The following is an 11,619-nucleotide window of genomic DNA, read 5'->3' on the forward strand; positions in this document are numbered from 1 at the left end:
GTTAATCCGTGAAACAAATTTTTTTCCTCGAAATTTCGAGCTCTTTATCGAACGCGTCGGACTGCATCGGAACGACTCTGCGTCGGTTGGATACCTACTGCGAAGGTACTGCCTAATGACATACTTGTTGGATTGAGGAGAAATACTCGAATATAGAAGGGCAAGCTTTATGGTCCTGGGGTTGCAGATTAAGGCTCCTGAATACCGGCGACGGCCATGTTGGAATTGTGACGTCATAGGCAAGAAAAACACATTAATTTTTCTTGCGTCCCATTTTTTAATAAAGACAATTTGGATAAATTTAAAAGGCGAGATCGCTCAAAAACACTTGTGAAAATTGGCGGAAACTGTCCTTTCCTCCTCTGATAGTCAGTAAATGGTCGTAAAAGGCACGTAAAGTGAGCCTACACTCGGGCAGAATCACACATTTTGACAGCTGATGAAACGAGTGAAATATACGCTTTTACGTATAAAATTTCACGATAACTGCAGTTTCCGCCAATTTTTAGGACTTTCACGAGTACGAGGGAAGTCACATTTTCACAAATAAGCAAATATTGACAAAATGGCACGCAAGAAAAAATTTGTCGTCAAAACATCACTTTTTCACGCCTATTAGTTCAGACTTTTACCATGGCGAGGCGCTATACACACACACAAGCATGAACCCATGTCTGTGCGCTCCCCTTCTACCCGAAAATGAGCACACGGACATGAGCTTGCAATTGTGTGTATAACCAGTAGCGTACTACCAGTTTTGCTAGCCACTGACTGATTCGGTGTCGCTACCCATCAACACGGAGTTCTTGGCTGAGTATTCAGGAGCCTTAATGGTAAAAATTTTGCAATAGTAGAATTTTTCTTTTTTCATATCTACAACACAGCTCAAAACTTTAAACGCGTTTTCCTCGAAACACGTTTTTTCAATGCGGCAAGCAGCATAACTGAAATAGTTATCATTTTTTTCACTCCAACCTTTTACCATACCTTTAAAACAACTTTCCGAAGAGAAGTACGTAGCAAATTTTCGATAAGTTGAAATTTAGATTTTATATGTACGAATTAGTACCCATTTTTTAGGTCACATATCAAACTTTATATTCAAATGACCACCAATTAATCAAAAATTAATATTTTTTAAATCCCTTACGTACTTCTCTAGCTATACTCATAGTCCAGTCAAATTGTCATTTTGCTTTGCAAAAATTGGAAAAAGCGATTTTCTTTTTCTGGCATGTGGGGGGGGGGGGTCTAAAAAAGCTTAACTCTAAGTTTTCGAAGTGATTAAGGAAGAGGAAAATTTTCTACGCTTAAAAACCCCCAAAAAATTTGTTTTTCGAATAACTCGGCTTCTATTGAAGATTTTTGAAGTTATAATAGCTCATTTTGTAGGTTTTTTCATGCTCTACAAGATATCTTTTTAACTTTTTTCTCTACGATGGATAGTTCGCGAAATATTTTACTAAAAGTACGAAAATTCAGGTTAAAAAAAAGGTTAATTGGCCTTTGATCGGTCATATCTCGTTTCCTACCACATTTATCGAAAAACGGTTCAGACAAAACTTGTAGCATTTGTAAATACCTTTAATTTAAGCCGTGTCACGATCGATTTCGTCAAATAGAACGCTCTACAGAGCGGCGCAAAGTTGCAAGGTCGATGCGTGTCGTCACGTGGAACGCGCGTAATTGCGAAACATGCTGCAGATAAATGATGTCGGCTTTTTAACCCATTAAGGACCAAATGTACATAAATTTAATATAAAGTTTGACAGTACTTTTTTGTATTAAAACGCAATAAAAATATTTTTGGAATGGACGTTTTTTATTGCCCAAACCCCGCTCTTTCGAATAGTGTATCGCAAATTGCTACAAATTTAAAAATAAACAAACTACGAGCATTTATTTAACAAAAATCACGATTTTTTTAGGTTTTCTTTTCACTTATCGTAATTTTTTTATCATTACCCGTATCAGAATATCTCAGATGGGTATAAATTTCGCGTCAAAAATGTTTGGGCTAGAAGGTAGAAGATTACTTCTACCTTCTTTTTTCATTAGAAAAAAGAATTTTTTCAAAATGGCGGCTCAGAAATGGTTACTAAAGTCGATTTTTTTTTCAAAATTATAGTCGCGTGTACTCAATCGACTGACTCGAATGAAATCACTTTAAACTTGGTACCCGGGGGTTTTTGGGCTCGCTGATTCCGAATTTAAAGTTAGTTTTTCAAAATTCAAAATGGCGGATCCAATATGGAGGACGAATTTGTGGAAATCGATCGAAATTACTTCAAACTTGGTACTTATTTTTTTTTTTTGAGTCGCTGGTTACAAATTCATGTTGTTTGATGTTTAAAATTCAATTTCGTTATTTTAATTTGACGATAACATTGTTTTTATAAATATTACATCATTCTTAGCCATCAAAATAATTGAAATATGGATAGTTATTAATTAACATTAATATTATTAACAATAATAGCATTAATTATAATTAATTATAATTAATGTAACGCGTCGTAATGAAGTTATTAATAGCTAGTATATAATTATTTATTTATTTGTTATTATTATTAATAATATTAATGTTAATTAATGTTAATAGTACTATTTATTGTTTCTTATTTACGTATCAATATTAATATTATATTTTTCGGTGATGTAAAAAAGAATCAAAACGTAAGAGTTATATTAAATAAGAAACAATAAATAATACTATTAACATTAATTAACATTAATATTATTAATAATAATAGCAAAGAAATAAATAATTATATACTATTAATAACTTCATTACGACGCGTTACATTAATTATTATACATTAATAATGTTGCATGAATTATTATTAATTATTATATTGACGCAAGTTTTAGTTACATATTTCTAAACACAAGAAAAATATAAATATATGCAAAAAGAAACTATATTTCGGCTTAAAAAGCCGACGACATCATTTATCTGCAGCATGTTTCGCAATTACGCGCGTTCCGCGTGACGACACGCATCGACCTTGCAACTTTGCGCCGCTCTATAGAGCGTTCTATTTGACGAAATCGATCGAGACACGGCTTAAATTAAAGGTATTTACAAATGCTACAAGTTTTGTCTGAACCGTTTTTCGATAAATGTGGTAGGAAACGAGATATGACCGATCAAAGGCCAATTAACCTTTTTTTTAATCTGAATTTTCGTACTTTTAGTAAAATATTTCGCGAACTATCCATCGTAGAGAAAAAAGTTAAAGAGATAACTTGTAGAGCATGAAAAAACCTACAAAATGAGCTTTTATAACTTCAAAAATCTTCAATAGAAGCCGAGTTATTCGAAAAACAAATTTTTTGGGGGTTTTTAAGCGTAGAAAATTTTCCTCTTCCTTAATCACTTCGAAAACTTAGAGTTAAGCTTTTTTAGACCCCCCTCCACATGCCAGAAAAAGAAAATCGCTTTTTCCAATTTTTGCAAGGCAAAGTCGATTTTTCCGACAATTTGACTGGACTATCATGTAGATTAAGAATAAATTTTTTATTTTGCTCCAGATTCATTTTTGCGGCACTTATGCTGCTTGCCGCGGAGCTCCTCGAATAATACCTGTCTTGTGGGAATAACTCCTAAGCCGCCATTTTGTAATCTTTTTACAAAAAGATTACAAAATCTCCTTTTCCTTCCACCCAAAAAAAATACGATTCATTTTCACACTTTACAGTAGTGTTACCCCTTAAATAGAAAAAACATTATCGCGGTTCTTTTATTTATTATTATTGTAACGACCTTACTTTCGACTGCGCGGAGTTAGCTCGTCGTTTTCACGTATCTCAGGATTCGAAAGAGGTTCGATCGGGGAAGAGTGCACAAAGAAAAAGATCTCAGACGTTTTTATAGTGAAAGCGATATCTAGTTTTTTATTTGCTCGTTTCTTACGGCTATGTACAAATATGAGTGATGCGTATGTGTGTGTGCGTGTGTATGCGATTGTGTTTACAAAGTGCCGGCTAGGCCGGTCGGCGCGAATACCTAGCTATAATTCTCTGACGTGTCTGTGTGAGTGTGTAGTGTAGTGGTAGCGCGAATGCTTGCCACTGTGTTATATCGCGAGATGGTCTATTTGTATCGTGTTTGCTTTCTTATAGCTAATCAGCTGATTGCTGTCAATTACTGGAGATCGCGTCGGGTAGTTCGCGGCGGTGTTTCGTAGGCACGTTCGAGTGCCGGTTAGTTCGCGACGGATTCCACGGGAGTCCAGTGGCTGAGAACACTCAGCAGAGGCGGAGAACACTCCACCCCGTACTATTACTGGGCGACCGCGTGGAAGCACGTAAAATAACGGCGACGCTAGCCGACGGCCGAGAATGCTCGGCGGAGGCGGAGTACCCTCCACCCCCGTACGTCGGGGTAGTCGCTATGGTGTACCGCGCGACTACCGAGAACACTCGGCGGAGGTAGAGTACCCTCTACCCCCTGTTGTGTCGTGCGGTACGTGAGGATGCCGATTTTCGTCTACCGGGAACGCCCGGTCGGGCTAGAGTACTCTCTGGCTCATTTTCCTTGACTCGGTCGGCTTTAGGACTCTGGGAATGTTTCCTCGGAAACGGAGCAGGAAAGATTGGTCTCGTTTTGCCACGAACGCGACGTTTTATCTATCTGTGGAAATCGCGCTCGTCTTATTTCGGTTCGTTTCGCGGAGCGTTAATCGTTGCGCGGTGGGGGTCTGCAACAACCGATCGCGCTCGGCGACGTTCGGTGGTTTTCGTCGTTGCTTGGTACCTGTGGATTATGTTTGTGTTATATTTTCGGGCGCTATGCGCCCTCATCGCTGCATCGCAGGGCGATGCAGCGGCGTTCGGCCGGCTGACGTTTGGCGGAACGATGCGTGGGAGGGATGCATCGTTACATCATTATATTAAGTAACAACATTCTTACCATATCACTAATGTAACACAGAAGCGTTGTGGTATCATATAGTTCTTAAATAATATATAAGAAGATGTATAAGTGCAATAATTTAATTTTTAGGCGGGGTAGTGCGATTCGGTAATGTTACTCTATATTTGTGTTACGTCCAAGCCCCAGGATTCTTTATTGGATAGGAAAATTTAGGAATCGAAGAGAGGGGACGGGAGGACGCAACTGACACCGCTCTTGGGGCAGACGCTTTAAGACGCGTGCCACAAGTCGGAGACGCAATAAGGTCACAGATATGGGTCAACGTCAGCGTGCGACGCTATTACCCAGTCCTGCGACTGTGTCTCCGTCGGTCCCCTTTTAGATCAAGGAACTTAATTCTTTTGATCAGGGATCGGACCGTGCGACTTAGTGGGATGAGGAATGAGTCGAGGGAGGTTCTGAGTAAATTACAGGAATAAACGTAAAACAAGATTTTTATTCTTAATGCATAGTTAACAATTTAAAAGTGAACTATTAATTAATCGAACTTAACATTTCTATAAATTATTTTAATATTCTTTTTTTTTGTTGACAAGATTTTTATTCTTAATGCATAGTTAACAATTTAAAAGTGAACTATTAATTAATCGAACTTAACATTTCTATAAATTATTTTAATATTTTTTAATTGTGAGATACGGCTTGTATATGAATGATGTGTCTGGTGAGGGAAAGGGAGATTGAGTGTTGAGGTATTCCTCTAAATCGAGGTATAACTCGTTAATAGAAATATTTGGTTCGAAAGGAACGGGGGAATATGAAATTGGGATTAGAGGAGGAAAAGGGAGTGATGTAGAGTCTGGAAGGGGAAGAGTCTCGGTTTCGGTCAAGTCTATGACCGGTATACTGTTCGTTGTTGTCTGTGGTTGTATTTCGTTATTGTTTGTTGGTGTTACGGGGGTTCCCGCTAGGGACGCTTACAGTGTCGGACGTGCGTCGAATCGTTCCTGCGTTTTTCGCGTATTTAGTGCGTCAGGGTTTCGTGTTTTTGGCCGGGCGTATTTTCTCGTCCCTTGTGGGCGTTTCTTTTGTTCCTCTTAGTCGATTAAAGTCCCTTAGTTGAATTAGTGCAGTGTTTCTTGAGGCGAGGCGGCATGGCCTCGTCTTCTGGGGGGGGAGAAACGATCTTTCGTTCACCCGTGCCGGGCGCCGGTTTTTCCCTTAAACCTTCTACTTTAATCCCTGACTCTCCATCTCCAATCAATTCTTCCCCATCTATGCCATCAGATTCCCCTGATGTCATTAATGCTTCTTCTAAGCTCTTAATTGAAGCCACCGATAAAGAATCGAGCACTTGTGCCCCCTCTTTTCCCCCTTCGAATAATGCGTATGCTAATTTCGTTGTTGTGTCAGACGAGAATCTCTCCGTCTCAGATAATGCGAGTATCATAACATCTGCTCAAAACATCCGCAGCACCTGTTCATCCCCAATGGACATCGACGAATTGCCTAAGCTCGCAAGAAAACGGCAAATTCGAGATACTATTGAAGGTGAGCCCGCTCGAATCATAGAGGAATCTCCCGCCAAGCGTGTTCCAAGCGCATGCGCAAGTGCCTCTTCTTCTGATACTGCTATTGGCACAATTAGGAACACTCAAACTCAGGTTAGTGGTGTTACAAACACGGGCGGCAGCGCGAGACAGCATAATCTTACCATTGGACAAAGAATTTCGCCTCGATATAGTGTCCGAGACCCCGGGCCTTTTGTCGTCTATGTCTACCCTATTAATAGGGACAATGCTATACATCCTACTCTTATCAGTAGGTTAATTGTCAAATCTGGAATCCCTGACATTTTAGAAATTAAAAAAATCGGTCGAGGTAAAGTTTTAATTGAAGTCAAATCTGCTTCCGCAGCTAATCGCTTAGTTGAGAATCAAGCTTTTCCTCAAAATGATTTGAAAGCATTCATTCCAGCCTATAAAGTTCTCAGAACGGGTATAATTCAAGATGTTCCACAACAGATTGACATTGATAATATCAAAGAAGACATTGAATCCTCCAGGGCCAGAATCATCGATATACAGAGACTCAATCGCAGAGTCGTTCGTGATAATAAAGTTGAATATCTTCCTTCCAGGACACTCCGGGTTAAGTTTGCAGGACAACTGTTACCGCAGGAAATTTTTATATTTAAAGTCAGGCACGCTGTTCGTCCGTACATTCCTCTGCCAAGGATGTGTCATTCGTGTTATAGAATAGGACACGTAAGCAAAACCTGCAAGAGCTCTCCCAGATGTTTATTTTGCGGCGAAGGCAAACATAATACTACTGGCAACACCGATTCAGGATATACGTGTCATATGAAGGATGAATCTCCAAAGTGCATCAATTGCCAAGGAAGTCATTGGGCAAATGATAGCGTCTGCCCACTAATTGTTAATCAGAAAGCTATTGTTAAAACTGCGGCTCTTGAGAATATATCCATTGCTGATGCTAAATCTCGCATTCAAGGTGGATCTTCCACCCCTCACTCCTCCCAACCCGCTCATTTGATTAGAAGTGATGCTAATTTTCCCAATATTTCTCGCAAGCACGATCATGGTTTTGCAGAATTAAACAATAATAATTTCTCTGTTTTAGACGGAATCGATTCTGGTGATACATATCAAACATATGCAGGGGTATTGGGATCTCGTTCGCATCCCCACTCTAATCAACAATAGCAGTAATATTTCCAGGGATCACGTTCTTCCGCACTTTTCCAAGCAAAGGCCTGCTCGTTCAACTGTTTCTGCCGGTCCTGGCTATGATGCGGGAGCTCATCAGCAAGTCCTCCATGAGATCAATGGCAAAATACCCTATTCATCTGGTAATGGTGTTGCTTTCCAAAAAGACTCCCTCCCTCAGAGGCCGCGCCTTGGCGCAGATTACGGTAAGGAATCTGGCTTTGGCTTTGATTTCTCCGGCTTGTTTTCCATAGCCAAGAATATACTTTTACGCATTTTCTTAATAACGATTTAACCAACGCATTTAAAGATATTATGGCTCTGTTAGAGAATCTCGGAAATCTCTTCCGTTCTGGAAAGGCTGAAAAAGATAAACCCAGGAGTTTGTACGATGAAGCCTTTGAATGCGCATACGATTCGGATTGTGAGACCTGTTTTCGGAGATAAATTCTCAAACTCGCAGTATTATTTGAATCCATCCGACTCTTTACCATTACACGTCTCGACTATGCCTAATGATTGTCTTTCACCCCCCTCGAAAGGGCTTACGCCTACGTTAATTTCTACAACTTCATCCCCGCAAAGAATTCGACATTCCGGTCTTAGTATTATACATAACCCTCGTCGATATAATAAAACCCATAATAATAATATGAAGCTTAGTAGTGGCCAGTTTAAAATTTTTCAATGGAATTGTTATGGTATAAGGCACAATCTTCCCTCCCTTCTGGAGTTAATCGATAGGTATGACTTTTTATGTATCCAGGAAACCCTTCTTAAAGAAAACAATAGCCTCAACATCAAAGGTTACACTGTTGCTAGAAACGATATTAAACAGATCGGTGATCGTGGCATTTGTACTATCATACGTAATAACATCAGATTTGAAACAATTGTTTTTGAGGATTTATCCCATCCATCTGTTGAATATCTTGTTATATTGGCCCATTGCTTTAAGAAGGACCCTATAGTTATTGTCAATATTTATAGACACTCCGGACAAATTACCCCCCTCGTATTTTTCGAGAATTTAATATGCAAATTGGAGTGTTACAAAAACTTTATAATCGTTGGTGATTTTAATGCTCACCACACCTCTTGGGGATCTCAAAGACAGTCTTCCTCGGGGAGGAAAATATATCAGATCATGTGCAGGCATGATTTGGTTCTACTCAATAACAGTAAGTTACCTACTTTTCTAGGTACATCGTCGACCTCTGTTCTGGATTTGGCTTTGGCGTCCCCCCAACTGGCTCTTAGCTGTGATACATTCATTGAGAGTGACTCTTTGGGCAGTGATCATCTTCCAGTTGTTACTACGGTCGGTGCTGGGCTTGCTCTTCAGAGAAAATTCTATTATAAGTTGCCCCTTAAGGATGAGGAGCTTAAAAAGGCGATATTTGACAAGTTATTTAGTAGTGTCTGTGATTCTTCCTCCTTAACTGAGGGTAATGTCCTGGGATGTTATGAAGATTTCACCAAGAATCTTATCGAGTGTGTCAGGGAGTTCTTTCCTGAAAACAAGAGGCTTCCGCGTTCTTCTGTGGGAGTGGAGAAACTGAAACCTCCCCCGTGGTGGAATAATTTGTGCACTGAGGCGGTTGGCCTCAGGAGGGAGGCAATTGGAAGATTGATACGCACGCCAAGCGAGGAAAGCCTTCAAGGATTTCGCAGGGCTCGTAGGGAGTGTTTAAAAATTCTTTCTCAGCAAAGGCGCAAAGGCTGGCAGACTTTTGTCGGCGGATTTAACTCCAAGACTCCTACGAGTCAGATCTGGGCGTTGATAAAAAGTTTCAAAAGGAAAGCCTCCTCAACTAAGTCGCCCTCTGCGCAATGTGAACTTATTAAGGCTTCCTCAGATGCTATTTCCAAATTGTGTCCGCCCTTTGCCTACTTTGATAGATCTACAACACTTTCTGATATGAAGGCCGATGACTCGCGTAACCCCGAGGTATGCAAATGGCTGGATGATCCTATCACCTTTGATGAGTTATCCTCTGCAATACTGACAGTTCGGAAAAAATCAGCTCCCGGGCTCGATCAAATTAGTTATGAGTTGCTGGATTTGCTGCCTGCTCAACACTTGGATTATCTTCTATCGCTATTTAATGAGATTTTCTCTCAGGGGGTTTTCCCTGACTCATGGACGTCTTCTCTGGTTGTGTTAATTCCTAAAGCTGACGGTAAGTCTGTAAGGCCCATCTCATTGATGTCCTGTGTTTGTAAACTCATGGAGAGAGTCTTATATCGGAGGTTGGTTTGGTTCGTCGAATCTAGACCTATCCTCCCCCAGTCCCAAGCGGGTTTTAGACCATTTAGATCCTGTGACGATAATCTTGCAGTTTTGACTACGGCGATTAGATCTGGCTTCCTAGAGAAATCCGTTACCATTGCTGTATTCTTGGATGTAGCGGGGGCCTTCGATAGCGTCGACCCGTTTCTTCTTTTGGGGGATCTGGCTGATGTCGGAGTGCCTGCGTTATTCAGGAAATTCATTGAGAATCTAATCAGTTGTAGAGATTTGTCTTTTGTGGTTGACGGCGAAATCCAAGGACCTTTTCGCGCATTCAAGGGTACCCCCCAGGGATCTACTTTGAGCCCTCTTTTATTCGATATCTACCTCAAGGATATTAATCAGCATTTGCATCCTGGGTCCCATTTGCTACAATACGCGGATGACGTTGTTCTTTATTCTTCGCATCGTGATCCTGCGGTTGCCATGGAATCTATCCAAAACTCTCTTAACAATATTTATAATTACCTTAAATTTAGAAATCTGGAAGTTTCACCGCATAAGTCTAAATGGATAGCCTTCTCGCGAAAGAGAGATCTTAAGATCTCGTTGGATATTAGTATGGACGGTAAAGTGATTCCTAGAGTCCCCAGTCATCGTTTTTTGGGCGTCATTCTCGATCAGAATCTCAAGGGTAAGGAGCACCTAGAGTACCTTATTGAAAAAGGAAGAAAGATCTCTAACATAATTAGCACGCTTTCAGGTATTGTCTGGGGTTCCCATCCTGGTCTCCTTCTTACTATTTATAGATCCACCTTTCGCAGTGCTGTTGAGTATGGGTGCCAATTTTTCGTGTGGAAATCATCCTCGGCGGAATTTGTAAAACTACAGCGGCTTCAATATAAAATTATCAGGAAGGCTATGGGATATCGCATTTCAACTCCTATCAATGTTATGCTCGCCGAGGCTAAGGAACACTCCTTCAGCATTAGGCTAAACCTGACTGCCTCCAAGTTCATCTACAAAGCTATGGCTAGTAAATGTAGCCCTGTATATCGTTCCCTGGAGGAAATGGAAATTATTGCCACAAGAAGGAAGTGTAAAATTGAAGCCATTAAGAATTCCAGGCTCTTCAAGTATTTTGTTACCACTCGAGGCGAAAAAAGAACAGTATATCGTACCACCTTTCCACCGGCCTTCTGGTATTCATACGAGGTTTTCTCGCTTAAGCTTGGCTATGTTGATGTCATGCAGGGGTCTGACAAAAATGATAAACTTCTAACTAAAGCTGATTTTTATCACAAATCCTTTCAACTTAGGCAGAATGCTACATCTTTCTACACGGATGGATCGAAGAGTGATGAAGGCTACACTGGAGCTGCCGTCGTCTCCCCCAGCATGAACGGGGACATCAGACACAAACTGCCAGCCAGCACCTCCATCTTTTCCGCTGAGCTGTGGGCCATATATCAAGCTGTTTTGGCGATTCTGGATTTGGACATTTCTAAGTGTGTTATATTCTCAGACTCAAAAAGTACATTGGAAGCACTCTGTAATACTCGAAAAATCCATCGAAATTATATAATTTATTATATTAAACAAGCACTTTTCGAAGCTACTAAACAAGGCAAAGTCGTCACTTTCTTCTGGATTCCGGCTCACGTTGGAATTCCGGGCAACGAGGCGGCGGACTCTGCCGCCAAGGATGCTGCAGTCAAGGGCTTCAAACCTCCCTTTAGAGTTCCATATGAAGATATGCTAGCAGAATCGACTGCTCA

General features: G+C 40.5%; 1 protein-coding gene across 1 annotated transcript in view; it reads left to right on the forward strand.

The window, feature by feature from the left end:
- The first annotated feature begins 6,369 nt into the window (after positions 1 to 6,369).
- Positions 6,370 to 11,619, forward strand: part of LOC108775675 (uncharacterized) — a 6,388-nt gene continuing 1,138 nt past the window's right edge. The window contains exons 1-4 of the mRNA XM_018542106.1: positions 6,370 to 7,290; positions 7,523 to 7,814; positions 7,919 to 8,032; positions 8,811 to 11,598. Coding sequence (XP_018397608.1) covers positions 6,370 to 7,290; positions 7,523 to 7,814; positions 7,919 to 8,032; positions 8,811 to 11,598 — 4,115 coding nt within the window. The remainder of the gene's footprint in view (positions 7,291 to 7,522; positions 7,815 to 7,918; positions 8,033 to 8,810; positions 11,599 to 11,619) is intronic.

Source organism: Cyphomyrmex costatus, unplaced genomic scaffold, assembly GCF_001594065.2.
Source record: "Cyphomyrmex costatus isolate MS0001 unplaced genomic scaffold, Ccosl1.0 scaffold303, whole genome shotgun sequence".
NCBI lineage: Eukaryota > Metazoa > Arthropoda > Insecta > Hymenoptera > Formicidae > Cyphomyrmex > Cyphomyrmex costatus.